Source organism: Ornithorhynchus anatinus, chromosome 18, assembly GCF_004115215.2.
Source record: "Ornithorhynchus anatinus isolate Pmale09 chromosome 18, mOrnAna1.pri.v4, whole genome shotgun sequence".
In the NCBI taxonomy this organism is placed as follows: Eukaryota; Metazoa; Chordata; class Mammalia; order Monotremata; family Ornithorhynchidae; genus Ornithorhynchus; species Ornithorhynchus anatinus.
Genome location: NC_041745.1, coordinates 11,685,267 through 11,707,631, shown reverse-complemented (window position 1 = coordinate 11,707,631; position 22,365 = coordinate 11,685,267). Strand labels below are relative to the sequence as shown.

At 44.1% G+C, this 22,365-nt stretch overlaps 1 protein-coding gene across 1 annotated transcript in view; it reads left to right on the top strand.

Moving 5' to 3' along the window:
- PRRG1 (proline rich and Gla domain 1) overlaps positions 1–22,365 on the top strand; it is a 54,160-nt gene that overhangs the window by 12,823 nt on the left and 18,972 nt on the right. The window contains exons 2-3 of the mRNA XM_029083413.1: positions 10,665–10,713; positions 21,753–21,913. Coding sequence (XP_028939246.1) covers positions 10,704–10,713; positions 21,753–21,913 — 171 coding nt within the window. The 5' untranslated portion in view covers positions 10,665–10,703. The remainder of the gene's footprint in view (positions 1–10,664; positions 10,714–21,752; positions 21,914–22,365) is intronic.

The window sequence follows — 22,365 nt, the reverse complement described above, 5'->3', positions numbered from 1 at the left end:
TCTAACCATCTGCAAGCCATCGCGGAATACAGTCAGGGACCCCAGGATGAATCCTGGCCGTTTTAACAAATACCTCTATTATTATTATTGTTATGTCCCACAAGGAGTTCACGGTCTTAATTCCCATTTTACAGATGAGGCCCAGTGAAGTGACTTGACCAAAGTCACCCCGCAGACAAGTGGCAGAACTGGGGTTAGAACCCAGGTCCCTCTGTCTCCTGGATCCGTGCTCTATCCATTCATTCATTCAATAGTATTTATTGAGCGCTTACTATGTGCAGAGCACTGTACTAAGCGCTTGGGATATTAATTAATTAATGATGGCATTTGTTAAGCGCTTACTGTGTGCCAAGCACTGTTCTAAGCGCTGGGGTAGATACAAGGCAATCAGGTTGTCCCATATGGCGCTCACAGGCTTCGTCTCCGTTTTATAGATGAGGTAACTGAGGCCCAGAGAAGTTAAATGACTTGCCCACAGCGACGCAGCTGACAAGTGGCAGAGGCGGGATTGGAACCCACGACCTCTGACTCCCAAGCCCGGGCTCTTTCCCCTAATCCACGCTGCTTCTCCAAGAGGCCGTCTCCAACTGAGTCCACACTTCCCTACTCACACTCCCGTCTGCGTCGCCCTTGCACCAGTTTTAACTTTGAGCAGATTTGGAAGGCTCTGTTCTCAGCCCATGTCTGACCGGGAAACAACTCGCCATCAGCCCTAGTGGACGGAGCCTGGGAGTCAGAGAAGGATCTGGGTTCTAATCCCAGCTCCGCCACTTGTCTGCTGGGCCACCTCGGGCGAGTCACTTCACTTCTCTGGACCTCAGTTCCCTCATCTGTCAAATGAGGATTGAGACTGAGGCCCATGTCTGCTGTGTGACTTTGGGCTAGTCATTTTCTTCTCTGTGACTCAGGTACCTCAGCTGTAAAATGGGGGTTAAGACTGTGAGACCTAGGTTGGACAGGGATTGTGTCCAACCCAATTAGCTTGATTCTACCCTAGTGCTTTGTACAGTGCTTGGCACATAGCAAGCATTCAACACATACCATTATTATTATTATTATGTGGGACAGGGACTATGTTCAAGCCAATTTGCTTGTATCCACCCCAGTCCTTAGTACAGTGCCTGGCCCATAGTAAACACTTAACAAATGGCACAATTATTATTGGGACGTGGACTGTATCCAACCTGATTTGCTTGTATCCACCCCAGCGCTTAGTACAGTGCCTGTCTAATAAGCGCTCACCAAATGACACAATTATTATCATCATTATTATGAAGAGAGACAGCTCCAAAACCAGGAGGCCGCCAGCACCCGTCTCCGGTAGCCAGTCCGCACCCGCTGCGGAAGCCTAGCTCCCAGCCAGCTGGCCCGAGGGCTACGGGTCACACGGTCCTATTTGCACACTGACGGGTTGTCATTGTGACCGAGCGCCGTGGTCAGAAAATAGCATTCTACTCAATCGCAGAGAAGAACAAGTTAAAAGAGAAAAATCCCGCATTCTTCACCAGGGCCAGTCAGACACAAGGGACTATCACAGAAGCCCCCCTTTCCTGGATCCGGCCGGGAGCACAACCCCCAAAAAAGAGAAATGGTAATCCTGCTTGCTGCTCTTTTGCAGCTGGGCCTGGATCTTTTCAACTGTCCGAGGCTCAGTTTCCTCATCGGGAGAATGGAGATAGCAATCGTCGCCTCTCCGTCCTCACAGCGGGCTTGGGAAAGAGCTTTGGGAAATGAAAGCACTGTGAATTTTCAAGAGGCTCTTATAATGAGAGACTCTTTATTCATTCACTCGATTGTATTTATTGGGCGCTTACTGTATGCAGAGCACTGTACTAAGCACTTGGGAGAGTACAACAACAAATCGACACATTCCCTGCCCACAGCGAGCTCAGGATCTAGAGGAAGAGGAAGACACTAATAAACATGAATAAATAAATACATTTTAGAAACAACTGAGAAGCAGCATGACCTAGTGGGTAGAGCACAGGCCTGAGAGTTAGAGGACCTGGGTTTTACTGACAGTTCTGTCAAATGTTTGCCGTGGGACCTTGGGCAAGTCACTTCACTTCTCCATGCCTCAGTTCCCCTGTTCGCCCTTCTGCTTAAGTGTGAGCCCCATGAGGGATAGGGACTGCGTCCAACCTATCTTAAGTTGTATCCACCCCAGCTTTTAGAAAAGTGTTTGACACACAGTAAGCACTTATCAAATACCATGAAAAAGAACAAAAAACCCAAGCAAGTCTTCAGGGCCTAACCTTTTTCTTTCTTTCGCCCCACTCTTGCTGCCCATTTTGCATTGATCTTGTCCAGTTTCAGCTCCTGTTGAGTAATGGTGTAGCCTTTTTGTACAAGCTTATTAAAGTTTAACACAGTGACTAAAAATAAACAGCTCATGCCGTAGTGTATTTGTGAAACTCAGAAAAACGGCAAGACGTGGTGTGGGTTTTCCAGGATAAAGGCAAACAGGTGCACTGTGGAGGGAAGGAGACATGATGGTTTTATTCTTCATCTGGGAGGAAACAGAATCTGACCCTTTAACACCCCTTAGAATCTTACAGTTATGTGATTCTGTAAAGTCCTCTGGTGGAGATGTATTGGGGATACTGGAGTGTCACCTTGAGCAAGTCAATTAACTGCTCTGTGCCTCAGTTTCCTCATCTGTAAAATGGGGATTAAGACTGCGAGCCCCAAGTGGGACAGGAACTGTGTCCAACCCGATCAGTTTGTATCAACCCTCTAGCCTGGTGCATAGCAAGCGCTTAACAGAGCACCACAGCTATTTTGAATTATTGTCGTTATCCCCCTTCCTCAGAAATCTTTCTTTGGTTTCTGGTTTTCTCTTCTGAAGAAGGAGCCAGGCACAATTGAAATCTTTCGACCCGGCCTTGACCCTATCCTCGACTATACCTTTTTAAACAATAATAATAATAATAATGTTGGTATTTGTTAAGCGCTTACTATGTGCCGAGCACTGTTCTAAGCGCGGGGGTAGACATAGGGGAATCAGGTTGTCCCACGTGGGGCTCACAGTCTTAATCCCCATTTTACAGATGAGGGAACTGAGGCACAGAGAAGTGAAGTGACTTGCCCACAGTCACACAGCCGACAAGTGGCAGAGCTGGGATTCGAACTCATGAGCCCTGACTCCAAAGCCCATGCTCTTTCCACTGAGCCACGCTGCTTCTCAATATTTAAGTGCTCATTCTCTGCCAAGCACTGTTCTGAGTGCTAGGCTAGATACAAATTAATCAGGTCAGACACAGTCCCTATTCCATGTGGAGCTCACAGTCTAAGCAGGAACTTTCCATGGAATCATAGAGACTTTCCCTACGTGTCCTTTAGAATCCACCCGAATTTGCTTTTTAAATTGGATTCTCTTATTCAGAGAGTAATTGATAAGGATTCTAAAATGATTCTGGCAGTAGTAGTTAATGGCAACTAACATAGTTCATTGAATGAAAGATTCTTCTCTGCCTTGAGCGTAATTTATTTGGAGAGTTTCACCATTATCCTTAATATTTTAGTGAACACTTGAAATATCTCCACAGTCATATAAAATTAATACTTATGGCTGGGAGTTATTAGTGAGACGATGGGTTTCTATCTGATAGCATTAGCCATATTGAATCTTTGGTTCTTTATCTGTATTTTATTTCACGCCGTGCTATTGCTGGTAATGTATTTATTTTCTCTACATATCTGTGAAAATTCATGAAGCGCTTTCATAGCAGAATAAGGTAGGAAAGATTGAATAGTGCAGGTTTCACGATGATTCTGAATTAAAGGTCGATTATTTTTTAGCACATATAGTCCTAGCCGCCTACTAAGTAAGATTTGTCCAATCCTTCTACATTGCATCTCCTCACTGTGAGTTTTGGGTAGAATGCTGTTAGGGAATGGACCAAATAGGTCACGCAAGGCTCACACAATGAAAATTCCCTCCCTGACACCTGTTTTCACATTCATGCTCTCTCCAAATACAGAGCCAGCAGTTAGTGTTTGTGGTATTTGTTAAGTTGGAGCTATACTCCAAGCCCGGTGCTAAGCGCTGGGGTAAACACAAGTTAATCAGTTCCCACATGGGGCTCGCAGTCCAAGTAGGAGGGAGAACAGGGATTTGCACAGGAGGAAACTGAGGCACAGAGAAGCCAAGTGACTTGCCCAAGGTCACGCAGCAGATAAGGGGCAGAGCCGGGATTAGCATTCTGCTCTTTCCACTAGACTATGCTCTGCCTCTGAATCAGTCGTATTTATTGAGGGCTTACTGGGTGCCAAGCACTGTGCTAAGCTCTTGGGAGAGGACAACAGCAATATGAGAGAGTTTGTAGATGCATTCCTGCCCACAATGAGCTCACAGTCTAGAGGGAAGAGCTCTTACCCTGCTCTTCCCACTCAAATATTTGATAGTATTTATTGCCTGCTGTGGGCAGAGCAGTGTATTTAGTGCTTGGAAGATACTGATATTAATAATAATAACAGTAACAGTTATGGTACTTGCTAAGTGCTTACTATGTGCCAAGCGCTGTTGTAAGCACTGGGGTAGATAGAAGTTAATCAGGTTGGACACGGTGCCGGTCCCACAAGGGGCTCTCAGTCTTAATCCCCATTTTCCAGATGAGGTGACAGGCCCAGAGAAGTAAAGTGATTTGCCCGAGGTCACAATGCAGACATGTGGCGGAAGCGGGATTAGAACCCAGGTCCTTCCGACTCCCCGGGGCCCGTGGTCTATCCGCTAAGCCACACTGCTTCTGTTCTAAGATCTGGGGCGGATACAGTTTAGATAGGTTGGACACAGTCCCTGTCCCACATGGGGCTCACAGCGCTTACCGTGTGCAGAGCACTGAACTAAGCACTTGGGAGAGTGCAGTGCGACAATATAAAAGAGTCGGTAGACACAGCCCCTTCCCACAACAAGCTGACAGTCTAGAGGATCCATCAGTGGTATTTATTTAGCGATTACTCTGTGTAGAACACTGAACTAAGCTCTTGGGAGACCACAGTGCAACACTATAAGAGAGTTGATAGTCTGGGGATTGGCAGCAGGGCGCTCGAAAAAGCAGGACAGCTTCCCGGCCACAGGCGGGAAGAGAGAAGCAGCAGCAGCTTTGGTGGTTTGTCGGGGGGGTTTGTTCCAGAGGTGTCTGATACAGCCCCAGGCTACCTGCTGGAAACCCCTAGGGAGCATCCCGTAGCAGCAACTCGTGACTGGAGCAGCAGCACAGAAGGAGCAGGTCTGGCTTGGTCTCTTCCTTCTTGTGGGTCGGCGTGTCTCCGAGCGTCTGTGGGAAGGGTTGTCGGGGGGACCTGCCTGTCAATCCCAGAGCGTTTTTCCCTCTCTTCCCACCTTCCCACCTCCTTCCTGCTCTTTGTGCTCCAGCTCCGAGGAGGCCGTTTCAACTGGGTGACAACTTCTGTTAGAGAGAAAGAGGGAGAGAGAGAGACAGGGAGGGAGGCAGAGAGCCAGTCAGAAAGAGATTCATTCATTCAGTCATATTTATTGAGTGCGTACGGTGTGCAGAGCACTGTACCAAGTACTTGGGAGAGTACAGTATAACACATTATGACAAGAAGAACAATATAACAACAAAGAGAGGCAGACAGAAAGAGACAGAGAGGTAATCAGAGAAGGAGAGAGACAGGCAGAGAGACAGAGATGGACAGGCACAGAAAGACCGAAGGACCGAGAAAGAGAGAGAATGTGGGAGGTGGGGGGCATAGGAGGGGAGGGAGGACTCCTCTCCTTCTGTCTTTTTCTTTCCCCCCGGTCCCAAACTCATCCCCCTTTAAAGTCCAGAAAATCAGGCCTCTCTTCTTTTGCCTTTTAGGCCAAGGAAATGTATTAAATGGAAAAGCCCAGATTCTAACTGCACCAGAGTCATCGTTGGCTTTATCTGGGTGTGTTCCTTCCCGGCCTTGAACACAGGCCCAGAAGCTTGTGGTTGCGTACAGTCTGGACACTGGAAGGAAGCTCATTAATTTTAAAGCGGTGATGCAGTGTATTAGACAGGGAGCCAAAAACCATTTTAATGTCTCAGGCTGAAGTTTTAAAATTCTCTCGGTCAGGATGGTAATGTGTTGGATTCCATTCTGCCTTCTGAATTACCCCATCGGACCTCACTGTGGTATCGAAGGTTGAGTCCAAATGCTAGGAGTGTGTGTAATTTGGGTTTTCTAACTTCCTTTAAGACTTCCAGTTCCCCTATACTGCGTTCTTGTGATAGTAATATTTATAGTGTGACTAGTGATGTTAATGGTGGTTTTTAAGCGCTTACTCTGTGCTGAGCTCTGGGGTGGATACACAGTATGGTCTAGTGGAAAAAACACGGGGTTCTAATCGCGGCTCCGCCTTTGCTATGTGACCGTGGGCAAGTCACCCGCCTTCACTGGCCTCAGTTGCCTCATCTGCAGAATGGGGATTCAATATGTGGTGTTCTTTCTGCTTAGACTGTGAGCTCCAAATAGGATCTGATTGCCTGTACCAGCACTTAGTACCGTGGTTGGCACATAGTAAGTGCTTAACACATACCACAATTATTAGTTTTACAGTATAATTAGGTTGAATTTCATCCAGTTAGTTGAGGAAGTCTTGTTTGTGGATACTTCCTTTGTTAAATCACGTGCATGGGCATAAGCTGTTTCTTTTGATGCTGTGCCTTAATCCTTCAATTATTATTATAATAATATATAATAATTCTATAATATATTATAATACTGGTAATGATAATGATAATTGTCATGCATGTTACTATGTGTCTCTATGGGGTAGAGATATAATTCCGATTAGATAATCTCTGTCCTCCGAGGCTCACGGTCCCAGGTGGGGAGGGCACGGTATTTTTCACCCCATTTTATGGAAGAGGGACCTAAGTCCTAGAGGACTTTCATAAGAGGTAATTGAGGCCTAGAGAAGTTAAGTGACTTGCCCAAGGTCACGCAGAAGACAGGTGGCACATCCGAGATTAGAACCCAGGTCCTTCTGACTCCTAGGCCTGTGCTTTAACCAGTAGACCACGCTGTTTCTCAAGCTACTCTTAAGCCTTCTGTGGTGTGATTTGAAGACCATCTCTTTGTTTAGAGACATTGTAACAAAGAAAAATCAACTTGGCTGCTATCTGACAGTAATAGCTTGGGTTGCAAAAACTCTGAGAGGAACTTTAAATCAATTTTTCTTCCTTTTTAATAATTCATAAAAACATCGTTTTCTCTGAGTTTTTCTTTGGAGCATAAAGAGTGATTCACCACGTCTCGAAAATACTTTACCAATGTGTTTCCACTTGTTTGTTTCTAAACGATCGAATCCCACTTTTTAAAATTAGAAACTTCCTGGAATTGAATGGGAAGTTCATACAATGGACTACTTGAAGAATTACTGTGAGATTCAGTAGTGCATTTAAAAAAGTGAATCCCTGATGTCTTACATGAAGTCTAAATTTATATTTGTTTGAAATACAAGATGTTTCATGTTTACCTGTTTCATCAGGTAAAGAATAGTGCCGGCAGAGTCCACTGGTACATAGGACTTCATTAATTCTAGGTCCTGATGATTAAAGCTTGTACTGAGTATCTGCTTCTGTCGGCTATTCTGGAATGAACGTATCGAGAATATTGCCTGCTTGAAAAAAAAAGTTAATGTCTTTACAGAAAGATTTATGCATCTCTGGTTGGGTGGCAGGCAATCATCAGTAGCTTAGCTATTGCCTAGAAAAGACTGATTCTTTGTAATGAATATTAAACATTTTGATTGTGCCAGAATTGTATACAGTGGTATTTATTGAGCACTAACTTTGTGCAAAGCACTGTTCTAATCGCTTAGGAGAGTATGATGCAACAACAAGCAGACACATTCCCTGCCCACAATGAACTCTCAGTCTAGAGGGGGAGACAGGCATTAATATACATAAATAAATTACAGATATATACATATGTGCTGTGTATCTTCTCCAATGCTCAGACCCAAATGCTTGGTACATAGTAACCGTTTAAGAAAACACCATGAATATCGTTATATAGTAGACTTCATCTTTCCATGGTTTTTCAAGACTTGCTCCGTAAATTAAGTTGGATAATGATCTTTTTGGGGTATCTGGCTTTTGGAAAGAAGTAATGGCAAAGAGATTCCAGTTTTGCCCATTGGAACTTTTCGAGAGTGGCAGTGAAAATGGAATGGGGGTGGAGGTTTTAGGACAACATCTGCGGTTGGGAAAATGATGGGAAGTCACTCAAAGACTTGTCCAAAGAAACAGATAAGGCTGATTTTTCTTGAAAGATTGATTTGACTGATTGATTGAAAGGCTATAAAGGCATTTTCAAGACAGGTCAGGTCCAGTGGAAGACGTGTCCTGCAGAAGAAACCAAAGAAACTTCTTTTAAAAAATTTGAACAAAATGCTAACCTAGATGGATGTGGTATTGCTTGAATAAATGAAAAACTAAGAGTAAAAATAAATATGGAGGTTTGGGGCAGTGTTGATTAATGGTGCTTTAATCAGTCATCTTTATTGAGCTCTTCCTGTGTGCAGAACACTGTACTGAGCGCTTGGGAGAGTCCGATATGACAGAGTTGGTAGACGCATTCCCTGCCCACAGTGAGCTTACAATCTAGAGGGGGAGATGGACATTAATATAAATAAATAGATGCATATTGCTTGAGAATAGATCGTGAGGAAATAAAAAGGGGAAGCATCTGATTTTGGTAGCATATTAAGGAAGACTGTGTGATGCTTGTAAAATCCAAAATGATGAAGTGCAGTTAAAAGCCTGCTCCGGAGATGAAAGCTTTTAAGGGGCGAAGTTGATGGACACTTACTGTGTGTGGAGCAGTGTGCTAAGTGCTTGGAAGAGTACAATATAATTATATAACACACGCTTTCCCCACCCACAGCTATAGCCCTGGTTTTGTGTGCAGTGCCCCTCGAATCCTCTCGTCCCTGTCGGTCATCTTCCCACAAGGGCACAGAGTCCGGCTGAGCAAATAGGTGGGCAGGGGTGCAACGCAGTGTGAAGCACCCGGAAAAACTTCCTGAACAAAACCCATCTGTAGTCAAAGCGACCAGAGCATAGTGCCGATGCAGCCGTAATAATAATGTTGGTATTTGTTAAGCGCTTACTATGTGCAGAGCACTGTTCTAAGCGCTGGGGTAGACACAGGGGAATCAGGTTGTCCCACGTAGGGCTCACAGTCTTAATCCCCATTTTACAGACGAGGTAACTGAGGCACAGAGAAGTGAAGTGACTTGCCCACAGTCCCACAGCTGACAAGTGGCAGAGCTGGGATTTGAACCCACGACCTCCGACTCCAAAGCCCGGGCTCCTTCCACTGAGCCACGCTGCTTCTCCAGACCAGTAGACCAGTAATTGTGGTATTTGTTAAGCGCTTATTATGTGTCAGGCACTGTACTAAGCACTGGATGGGAATACGTGCAAATCGGGTTGGACACGGTCCCCGGCCCACATCGGGCTCACAGTCTTAATCGCCGTTTTACAGGTGAGGTCACTGAGGCACAGAGAATAATAAAAATAATAATTTTGCTATTTGTTAAGCACTTACTATGTGCCAGGCACTGTTCAAAATGCTGGGGTGGATACAAGCAAATCGGGTTGGACCCAATCCCTGTCCCACAAGGGGTTCACAGTCTTATCCCCATTTTACAGATGAGATAACTGAGGCCCAGAGAAGTGAAGTGATTTGCCCAAGTTCACAAAGCAGCTAAGTGGTGGAGCCGGGATTAGAACCCAGCTCATCTGACTCCCGGGCCCTTGCTCTTTCTGCTAGGCCACGCTGCTTCTCAGAGGCAGAACTAGGAAGTAATCCTAGACTTCCCAGTTCAGCTCGCCAAGTCTTTACTTGTTTGCCTACTGTGATGAGCCCAGATCATGGAGAATATGCCAAAACCAAGGATTCGGTATTTGTTTATTACATTAAGAAGTTTATATTCAATAAATGGATATATATGGGCCAAGCACTATGCTCCATTCTGGGGCAGGTAGACTGTAAGCTCGTATTGGGCAGGGAATATGTCTGTTTATTGTTGTGTCGTGTTCTCCCAAGCATTTGGTACAGTGCTTCACACAGAGTAAGCGCTCAATAAATACGATTGAATGAATGGATACAGGATAATTGGACCAGGCTGCCTCCCCTTTCTCCCTCTCCCCCGCCCCCAAACTTCCATCCAGTCGTCACCGTCTGCAAGGAAGGGCAAACATGCTGTAGTGTGATGGGGGTGACGATAGTAGGATTTGTTGAGGGTCCACTTGGGACAGCGCCCTGTACTAGATGCTTGGTAGGTAATAATAATAATGGTATTTGTTAAGCACTTACTATGTGCCAAGCACTATTCTAAGCGCAGTGATAGGTACAGAGTAATCAGATTGTCCCACGTGGGGCTCACAGTCTTAATCCCCATTTTCCAGATGAGGTAACTGAGGCCCAGAGAAGATAAGTGGCTTGTCCAAAGTCACACAGCTAAGTGGCGGAGCCAGGATTAGAACCCATGACCTCTGACTCCCAAGCCCGGGCTCTTTCCACTAAGCCACGCTGCTTCTCCACAGCTTACACTCTTAACAGGGGAGACAAAGGGTAAAATAGGTTCCGTAGAACTAACTCCGCTAATCAACACATATCATCACAGATCGATAATCATTTCATATCTGTGGTTTATTGTACAGGAAATTACCAAACAGCCCCAACCGTGACGGAAGAAAACCATGGGAAGAGGTAAGTGACTCTTGGCTTTGGTGTGGAATTGACAAGATAGCTTATTTAGGAATTCAAAGACATGGGGATGTTTGTGCAAGACAGCCTTGTTCTCAGAGGTCTGAGTTACAATAGGAGTCCTCACCTAGGAAATCGTTATCACTTGGAAGCTAAACTACCCCTCATAACTAGACCCCTCTCACTGGCAAACGAACCATTCTTCCTCCCTCCCCCCCTTACTCTTTCTTCCTTTCATTTTTCCTTTATTTCACTCTTCCTTTATTTCTTTCATCATTTTGTTCTTTCGTCATTTCTTTCACCCCTTCTTTCACCCTTTCTTTCTTTGTTTCATCCTTTCTTTGCTTCTTTCTTTTTTCTCTCATCCTCTCTTTCTTCCTTTCTCTTTCTTTCTTCCCCTTCCTGCCTTTCTTTCCATTCCCCATGGCCAGTTCCTGCTAATCCCCGGCCGTGTCCACTTCCCGCTCGCCTTCCTCTCTTAGCCAGCTGCATACTGTGCTAGATAGTAAAAATAATCATGATCACCGTGGTGTTTCTTACGAGTTTCCTATGTGTCTCTATTGAGAGCACCGGAGGAACTACGTGGCGGTTGCCCTCTTGACCTAGGTTAATGGCAGCAAAGAGTTTACCTCAAAGAACAGCAAATGTCTATTGCTGTTATCATTACTGACCTCCAGCCTGCCCTTTGCTCTCTCACCTCTTCCCTCCTAATCTGTTGAGCAGGTTCAAATAAAACCGCCCTCATTCATTCATTCAATCCTATTTATTGAGCTCCTACTGAGTGCAAGGCACTGTATTAAGCACTTGAGAGATTGCAATACAACAACGGACAAGAGACATTCCCTGCACCATTCATTCATTCAATAGTATTTATTGAGAGCTTACTATGTGCAGAGCGCTGTACTAAGCGCTTGGACTGGACAATTTGGCAACAGATAGAGACAATCCCTGCCCATTGATGGGCTTACAGTCTAATTGGGGAAGATAGACAAAAACAATAGCAATAAATAGAATCAAGGGGATGGACATATCATTAACAAAATAAATAGGGTAATAAAAATATATACAAATGAGCAGACGAGCACAGTGCTGAGGGGAGGGGAAGGGAGAGGGGGAGGAGCAGAGGGGAAGTGGGGGAAAAGGGGGCTTAGCTGAGGGGAGGTGAAGGGGGGCAGAGAGGGAGCAGAGGGAAAAGGGGAAGCTCAGTCTGGGAAGGCCTTTTGGAGGAGGTGAGCTCTCAGTAGGGCTTTGAAGAGGGGAAGAGAGTTAGTTTGGCAGAGGTGAGGAGGGAGGGCATTCCAGGACAGCGGGAGGACGTGGGCCAGGGGTCGACGGCGGACAGGCTCGCTTCTCACTGCTCTTATAGAAGAGAGCAGGGCCAAGGCGGTGGGTGGAAGTGACTTGGAGAGAGATTTTTGACCATCAGATCTACTGAGGGCAGGGGTTATATTTTCCAACCCTATTGTACTCTCTCAAGCACTCAGTACAGTAGTGCTCGGAACACTCAGTAAGTACTGTTGATTGTTAAATTGAAAACCATTAAGTAAAGTAAGAAAGGAGATTATGGAAATTACCTCAAAGTGAGCAAGGAGGAATCATTTTCACCCTAGAATGAGAGAAATAGGTGAAGTATTCATTAAGGCAAATCTGGATTCTGGATACAGAGAAGCAGCGTGGCACAGTGGAAAGAGCGCGGGCTTTGAAGTCAGAGATCATGGGTTCGAATCCCTGCTCTGCCACTTGTCAGCTGCGTGACTTTGGGCAAGTCACTGAACTTCTCTGTGCCTCAGTTACCTCATCTGTAAAGTGGGGATGAAGACTGTGAGCCCCATCTGGGACAACCTGATTCCCTTGTGTCTACCCCAGCGCTTAGAACAGTGCTCTGCACATAGTAAGCGCTTAACAAATACAATCATTATTATTACTTGTTCTACAGTGTATTATTTGTTTCCACAAACTAGTTCTCTCAGCCATTCCGCTGAAAAGTTGGGAAAGGGTGATAGCCAGCCAAAATCTCTGTTCTTCTTGGGGGGGGGGGAGGGGTTTGTGAGCCATTAACCAGTGCTGGGGGAAGATTATATTAAAGTGTTCATTAGATTTTTAAAAAGATTTAAATGAGAAAATATTTAGCCCTTAGGTAAGGTACGGTCTTATTGTTTGTGTAAAATCAATCACTTAAACACTCAAAATGTTTATAACCAGTCTTTATAAGCCTTTACATTAGAGAGGATTCAAATGTTTAAAGAAACCTGAAGCTAGGGTTAGGTGCCAAATGATTCAATTTCCACTGTTCTGCTTGGTGAAGGTGATGTCCAAAGAGTAGAGGTCTTTGTTAATCCTTGGCTGTTAATTAGGGCATTTTGAGCTCTTTGTTTTGTCTTTTAAAGTTCCCCATAGAACCTATTTCCTTTAAGAACTTGATCCCAAGGGAAACTTTCTCATGTACTTTCCAAGTTTTTATATACATTTTACCATAATACTTTTTTTAAAAAAATGGTATTGAAGTGCTTACTACAGGCCAGGCACCGTACTAAGCACTGGGGTAGATAGAAGCTAAAAATAATGATAATTATGGTATTTGTTAAGCCTTGGGTTAGATACAAGATAATCAGGTTGTCCCACGTGGGGTTCACAGTCTTAATCTACATTTTACAGATGAGAAACTGAGGCACAGAGAAGTTAAAGCGACTTGCCCAAGGTCACACAGCAGACAAGTGGTGGAGTCGGCATTAGAACCCACATCCTCTGACTCCTAAACCCATGCTCTTGCCACCGGGTCATGCTGCTTCTCAGGTTGGACACTGCCCCTGTCCCATATGGGGCTCTAGGGCTTAATCCTCATTATACAGATGAGGTAACTGAGGCACAGAGAAGTGAAATGACTTGTCCAGGGTCACACAGCAAGCACGTGGCAGACCCGGGATGAGAACCTAGGTCCTTCTGACCTCTAGACCCGTGGTCTATCCACTAGATGACACTGCTTCTGATTCTTGTTAGTTTTAGAAGGAGTTAACCACTTTTCACTTGTATCCTCCTACACAGACTTTTTTTCCACGTGGGGAGAGGGTTTTCTTGCATCCCACAATGAGCAATCTGGAAAAGACCATCACAGAGTTGGCTTTATTTCATGGTCAGGCCAACAGCTGGGAATATAATAAACACCCAGCCCCACACACATTCAACATTATTTAAAAGTAATCAGACCCACAGTTGGGAAAATATTCCATTTTCTACAGGGAAGCAACGTGGCCGAGTGGATAAAGTACGGCCCACAGAGTCAGAAGGACTTGGAATCTAAACCCGGCTCCGCCACACATCTGCTGTGAGACCTTGGGCGAGTCACCTGGTCTCTCTGTGCCTCAGTGACCCCATCTGGAAAATGGGGATTAAGACTGGGAGCCCCATGTGGGACAGGAACTATGTCTGATCTAATTCTCTTGTATCCACCCCGGCGCTTAGTACAGTGCCTGGCACAGAGTAAGCACTTAATACAATTATTATTATTACTTAACTCTCTTGATCTGCAGATGGTCTACAGGAAAACACATGATGGGACGCAATGTACCGCAATACAGTGTCCCCAAGAAGCCTCCCCCGCTCTCCCCCAACACACACACACTCACACCTCGGTTGGTTTTCGAGGTGTTTGCCCACCCACCTCTGCATCAGACAAAAACTCTTCACTATTGGTTTTAAAGCCCTCCACCACCTCACTCCCTCTTACCTCACCTCACTAATGTCCATCTACAATCCAGCCCATACACTTTGCTCCTATAATGCTAACCTTTTCACCTTGCCTCCATCTCGCCTATCTCGCTGCCGACCCCTCGCCCACATCCTGCCTCTGGCCTGGGACGCCCTCCCTCCTCAAATTAGACAGACTCTCCCCCTCTTCAGAGCTTTATTGCAGGCCCATCTCCTCCAAGAGGCCTTCCCAGACTAAACCCCCCTTTCCTCCTCTGCCACTCCCTTCTGCATCGTCCTGACTTGCTCCCTTGGACCTTCCCTTCTCCCATCCCTACAACACTTATGTATATCTCTGTAATTTATTTGTATTGATGTCTGTCTCTCCCCCTCCAGACTCTAAGTTTGTTGTGGGCAGAGAATTTGTCTATTTTTGTAGCGTACTCTACCAAGAGCTTAGTACGGTGCTCTGCACACGGTAAGCGCTCAAAAATACGATTGAATGAATGAATTAGAGGCAACTCCCCACTAATACTTGTGATGTATGCAGGGCAAAACATTATTACAGTGCCTCTTTGGCAGTGCTGAATTGTCTGCTCTTCCTCCCCTCAACCTTGCCTGACTGGAAATAACAACACACACTTCCTTGGGTCCCTGAGGACATGAATAAATGCTTGTGTCACCACTGAGCTACGTTTGTTACTAATCAGACAAAATGCGTTCTCTGAAAAATGGCCTTGATCTTTTTAGTTGATGACAGAGTGCATTTTCTTTGTTTTGTTAAGGTTGAAGGACACAATGATCCATTCCATTGGCGAAGTTGTCTCTTTCTGTTATTATTATAGCAGAAGGAGTCTTGGCTGTGGGCCTAGGAGGGGGGAATGAATGAAGGGAGAAAGTCAGGGCTACACAGAGGGGAGAGGAAAGAAAGCAAAGGACGACTCAGTCGGGGAAGGCCTCTTGGAGGAAATGTGCCTTCCTTAAGGCTTTGAAGCCGGGGAGAGTCATTGTCTGTCGAATGTGAGGAGGAAGGGCATTCCAGGCCAGAGGTAGGATGTGGGCCAGAGGTTGGGGGCAAGATAGACGAAATGGAGGTACAATGAGAAGGTTAGCATTGGAGAAGCAAAGTTTGAGGGCTGGATTATAGTAGGAGAGTAGTGAGGTGAGATAGAGCTGTTTATTGAGTGCCTGCCACGTGCCAAACACTGTATGCTAAGCACTTGGGAGAGGTCAAAAGGACCTAGGGTCTGCATGACACCGGGAATACCCAGGAACCAAATGGATGGCATTTAAATAAGGGTTTTTTTTAATTTATGGTATTTGTTAAACATTTATTATGTTCCAGGCACTGTACTAAGTGCTGGGATAGATAAAAGCTCATCAGTTTGGACACAGTCCATGTCCTACATGGGACTCACAGTCTTAATCACCATTTTCTGATGAGGTAACTGAGGTACAGGGAAGTGAAGTGATATGTCCAGAGTCACAAAGCAGACAAGTGGCATAGCTGGAATTAGAACCCAGGCCCAGTCCTGTGCTCTATCCATTAGGCCATATTGCTTCTAGTGGTCTAACTTCTACTAGCCATACCATCAGATTTCATATGAGAGCCTATGTATTCTTGGCTCTATGTTGGGCAAATACCTGCCTTCTAGGAGATTATAAAGTGATACAGTATTGGCGTAGATTCTTCTGCCCTTTTTCTGGATTTCCAGTCCCTGAGATTTTTGGCAGTGGGCTTTATTTTTTAAATGTGGTACTTCATGCCTTTTACTATTATTTTCACTTTCTCTTTTAACTCTTTCTGCATAGTAGCTCCTCTCACAATCCTCTCCCTTAAAAACATTCATTAACATTAGGAAAAAGTAGCTTTCCCTATTTTCAATTTCCTTCAATATTCTATTGTCATTTCTAATTTAGAAGCACTGGTGTGTTTTTGATCTACTTTTTAAAACTTCTGTAGAGTAAAATATCACCTTAAGAAGGGAACTATGGAAAGGTCTTAATTACGAGAAATGAAGTTAGCAGTGTTTTCTAATTAACAAAGAAAGGGATAAACCAATCTTAAAGGTTATATATTGGGTCTTGTAAAAATTTTGTAAAAATTATCTACAGATAATGTTAGCCGTGTTCTGCCATTTATTTGGCTGACCCCACTTCTAGATTGTAAGGCAGAGACCAAGTTAGCTAATTCTATTGTACTCGCCCTAGCCCTTAGTACAGTGGTCCATACAAAGTAGATGCTCAAGAAATATTATTGATTTTTATTCCTCCCTTCTGGAACTTGATAAAATGATGAAATATGCCCCTAGAATGTTTTCTCAAACCACCTGAAGGTGTTGTCAGGTTTTCTTTGCTGAAAGATTCCGGGGATAGGCAGTTTGGTTTTATGATTTCTGGTTTGCTTGTGAAGCAGTGCCAGAGAGATCAATTTTGATGTCCTTTGCCTCTTTGTTTCGTTTTCTGTCAAGCATCTTGACTTGACTTCAAAATAACTGCATTGTTAGTGGCATAGGGTAGGAGGTTAATGGTGCTCACTTTCAGGGATGAGTGTTTGTCTTGAGTGTTGACATCTTCAAAATTGACTCAGTTATTGTTGCTGATATTTGACGATTTCAAATAGGAGCGGGGCCAGCTTCAGAGAGCAAGCGAGGTAAATAGACCACTGAACAAGCTAAGAATCCCTGCTGGCTGTTGCCCCTTCACCCCCTCACCCTACCCTATGGCAGCCATCTTTAGTTTTGCTTTCATTCAGTCAATTGTATTTATAGAGCACTTACTCTGTGCAGAGCACTGTACTGAGCTCTTGGGGAGTACAATACAAGGATAAAGAGGTACATTCCCTGCCCACGATGAGTTCACAGTCTAGAGGGGGTCACAGGCATTAATATAAATTTTAAAAATTGTGGATGTGTACATAGTTGCATTGAGTCTAAGGGAGGGGTGAATAAAGGGTGCAAATCCCAATAGGAAGGCAACACAGAAGAGAATGGGAGAAGAGGAAATGAGGGCTTAGTCGGGGAAGCCCTCTTGGAGGAGATGTTCCTTTGATAAGACTTTGAAGGTGGGGAGAGTGATCTTTGGATAAGCTCCCTCTAGGCTGTAATCTCATTGTGGTCAGGGAATGTGCCTATTTATTGTTGTATTGTACTCTCCCAAGTGCTCATTACAGTGCTCTGCCCACAGTAAGCGCTCAGTAAATGCAATTGAATGAATTCATTCAATTCAGTCATAATTATTGAGCGCTTATTATGGGCAGAGCACTGTACTAAACGCTTGGAATGTACAATTCGAGGGAGGGCGAGGAAGTGGGTTCTGAAGGGTCAACAGATATCAGAAAAGCGTCAGGTACAACAAGGTACCTCTACTGTTTATACAAAAGCTTCTGACATCACCAGCAGACCAGAATTCTGTCAACCGCTGAGCAAATTTGGCTGCCGTAGAGGCTAATGGAGGAAAGCTACTCCTCAGCACCATGTTTGATCCAGTCAAAGGCTTCTGGTCCTCCTCACCTAGAGTGTAACTTAGGGCTGTCTGTTAGATTCTCTGTTGCCATGTTTGATGAGGGACCTGAAAGGTGGAGTAGGGCTATGCTTCAGATCCATCGGATACATTTCTAATTCAACAAAGCCACGAGCATCATCAGAACTCTTTGAGTAGTCACCCAGGAACTGTAGAGTGTCGATAGCCTTTGGTCTTAAGGGCACAGAGAAAGCCGCATGGCTTAGTGAATAAAGTACAGGTCTGGGAGTCAGAAGGTCCGGGGTTCTAATCCTGGCTCTGCTGCTTGTCTGCTGTGTGACCTTGGGGAAGTCACTTCATTTCTCTGGGCATGTTACCTCCTCTGGAAAATGGGGATTAAGACTGTGAGCTCCCTGTGGGAAAGGGACTGCATCCAACCCGATTTGCTCGTATTCACCCCTGCGCTTTGTACAGTGCCTTGCACGTAGTAAGCGCTTAACAAATATCATTATTATCGTTATTATTATTATCATTGAGGCACCAAAAGGAGAAGGCATGCAGATGATTTTGAGTCATTTTTAGTGCTGGCAACGCACTGTGGACGAGCAACATACCTAGAGAAAATGGAGCTATTGAACGAGAGTGCACCTGAGAAACCATAACCAAAGATTTTCATCAGTATCAGAACTAAATGCTATCCCCCCAGTTTTTCCGTAGTGAAATTAGCTCACTTGTGATGCCTGGTAGTAAATGGATCCACTTGGTTTAAAAACTCCTCCAGGTGTAGAAAAAGTCTTCTGTTGAAAATTTAAGGGCTGTTGAAAAGTCAGGGGTTTAGCTTTCAGTAACTCAGAGAAGTGGCCAAAGACCTGTTGCCTTGTGGATTTTATTTTTTAAGACTATTGACTTTCAGATATACACTGCTTCCTTTAGGCTGTGACTTAATAGCATTTTACTCACTCTTATTCCAAGAAACCCTTTTGCTGTTAACACATCATTTGGCTTGGCTATTTCTCTCCTGCTAAGAGCTGGGATATTTTGAAAGTCTTACATAATGGGCCCTAGGCTTCATAGCCCCCTCCAAACTTTTCTCCTCATCTTCACAACGCTAATCTTTTGTACATGAACACATTTTTTTAAGGTTGACACTTCAGATTTTGTTGTGAGTCCATACATTATGGTTAAGGATATTGTTTTCAATTTTTACTCTACCGTATCAATTTTTTCTGGGCGAGGTGATAGGCTAAAAATATCCTTTTCGGAAAGTGAGTGGGAGAGGAGTGTGAAGGGGAGGGAATTCTGACTCCCAATGATCAGAAATAAGATCCAGAAGCCCACTCTTCTTGGGTCTCCGAAGTATTCATGCAACAGAAGGTGGTCCTGTAAATTGAGGATTTCAGCAAACGTACTGAACTGGATTCCTTTAAAATTAAAGTGAAAATAGGAAAGAAAAACCTGGGAATTTGCAGTAAACAAACAAAAAAAACCCTTGAAATAGAAAACAAAGGATTCATTTTGCATCATTCCAGAAAGCCTGGTGCAATTACAACAGTAAAGCCCCTGGACTGGACTCTTTGAGACCTAATTCGTGATACAATTTTCTCAATATTTTCCTCTCTCCCATCCCTTTCTTTGGCCCTACTTTCCAAATGCAAGTTTCTAGGCTAGAAAAATACCTTCTTTCTCCCCACATTATCGCCAGCCAGTGAATGTATTTATTAGAAATATGTTTAACCCAACCGTGCTGGTTAAATAACAGGATGAGGAAATGGCTTTTTCTCCTCTTTGTTCTGGATGGATCAGGTGGCCTAGCTAGCTTCATTATTTCTCCACCCGTTTAAGGCAAGTTCCAGTCCAAGATCAACAGCAGCATTTCACAAGGAAAGCACTGTCAAAGCATAGCGAGACATCAAAAACAAAACAATCAGAATACAGCTGGCCAGTGCTAATACAGTACTCTACATGGGTAAATCGGCAGCTGAAAGAGAGAAATTGTGAAAGATAATCATTTGACAATGTTCTGTCGATTTTTAAGATTCCAGACCGTTGAGTTAATAGCCCCTGATCTATGCTATTAATTGTACGTTTCACGGCTATCAGCTGGTATTTAGTGGTTTCCCTCCCCCAAATTTAAAATCACATTTAGTTTTTGTAACATATCCTAGTAACACCTCTGCGAGATAAGGATGGAGAGGGAAGGCAAACCTTGTTTTCTTTGTGAAGAAGAGTTTCAGGATACAAAAGCAGAAGCAGACAAGCCCTCCAATTAGCTATACTATGCTAAATGCTGGGTAGGTATAAAATACATAGCTCAGAAACAGTTTAATGTTCTTCAAAAGGATTTGCTCCGTTTATTCCCTCAGTCCCACAGCATTTATGAGGGTCTAAACTGTAAGCTCGCTGTGGACAGGGAATGTGTCTGTTTACCGTTGTATTGTATTCTCCCAAATGCTTAGTACAGGGTTCTGCACAAAATAAGTGCTCGATAAATTCGTTGGAATGAGTACTTATCTGTAAATTTATTTATAGTAACCTCTTTCTCCCCATCTAGACTATAAGCTCCAGGGAACATATCTTCCTACTCTTATATTGCACTCTCCTGGACATTTAGTACAGTGCTGTGCACACAGTAAACGTTCAATAAAATAAAATACAAAATTTCCATACATTGTTTATGCATTCTTAAGTGCTGTTCTTCTCATACTGAGATTCATCTCGTGCAATTCTAGTAATGTCTTAAACCAAAAGTGCTGAAGAGGCACTAGTGGGGAGGTGAGAAATTAACTTGAGGAAGAGGATTTGGTGTGATTTTAGAAGGGCTTTGAAGATTTCTGACTATGTGATAGATAATTTCCTGGGCTTGTGTACCTGCACATATTAATGGCTATAGTCATTTTGACTACTGTGTTGAAACTTCCAGCTGGACCGAACATAGTTATGGCGCAGCCCCTGCCCGGTAGACTCATAATTGAGACGAGACACAAAATACCTTCAAAGACCGAGAGGGTCTTTCCTCAAGCTTTTGTGTTGTAGAAATATATATTTTTTTTCCTAAACATATCCAGGCCTGCAGTTGGTTTCCAGCAAGAATGTTGGGGACTAGGAGAAACTACAGATCATCACATTCCTGCCAAATAGCCCCTTTTCAAATATAAAATTGCTCATTTTCTCTGCATTTATCTCTCCCAGCCTTTCCTCCCCATCCTAGATTGGGAACTCCTTAACAACAAGGACTGCCTTTAATTCGCTTTATATTCCCCCTCTCACTGTGGGCAGGGAACACGTACTCTCCCAAGCACTTAGCACAGTGCTATGCACACAGTAAGTGCTTAATAAATGCCATTGATTGATAGTCTAGTACCTTATTATAGCTATTGTGGGTGCTAAATAAATATTAGTAACAGTGAATACCATAGTACTGTCTTTAGCTCTTGTAAAGAGCTGCTAGGAGGTAGAGAATGTTTGTGTTGCTTTTCTGATACTGAGTACTTGACTGCTTTGCCCTCAGTAATGTTTCGATAAATATCAGCGTGGCATAGTGGAGAGAGCATGGGCCTGGTTGTCAGAAGGTCATGAGTTCTAATCCTGGCTCCGCCACTTGTCTGCTGTGTGACCTTGGGTGAGTCACTTCACTTCTGTACCTCAGTTACCTTATCTGTAAAATGGAGATTTAGACTGTGAGCCCCATGTGGGACAAGAACGATGTCCAACCCAATGTGCTTGTATCCACCCCAGCGCTTAGTCCAGTGCCTGGCACAGAGTAAGCACTTAACAGATGCCGCGATTATTATTAAATCTTTAAAAGCAAACACCAGTTTATATTTTGAATATTACAAAAAACTATCAATCCATGTCATTTGTTTTTAATGTCCCTCTCTCTTCCTTTATATTTTTAGTTTTCCTCAGCGAAAAGAGAGCCAACAATGTATTGAAGCGATATCCGAGAGCTAACACTTTTTTAGAAGAAATAAGGCAGGGGAACATTGAACGTGAATGCAGAGAAGAAGTCTGTAACTACGAAGAGGCCAGGGAAGCTTTTGAAAACGATGCAAAGACAGTAAGTGTTGTAGGAAAGCAAATTCGGGATTCCCCAGCGGCAATTCCGTGATTCCTCAAATTCTGTGTTCTGCCGTGATAATCGTGACATCCTCCTTTAAAGGACTTCCTCCATTTTGAAACGTGAGGGAAAAGAGGGATGCAGAAGCCATCACTCACCACTCTATGTAAGTGGGGCGAATCTGCAGTGAACTTTCTTGTTTGACTCGCTCTAGCTTATCTTTTGCTCCTCTTCCTTACCTCAGAACGGGAAAGTAGGGGGGAAAAAGAAGTCTTTGTTCCTACAGGGTCTAAAGCTATAATGCGGAGGCAGGGAGAGCTGTGGAAAGAAACCAACCTACTCACCAATAATAATAATAATAATAATGTTGGTATTTAAGCGCTTCTATGTGCAGAGCCCTGTTCTAAGCACTGGGGTAGATACAGGGTAATCAGATTGTCCCACGTGAGGCT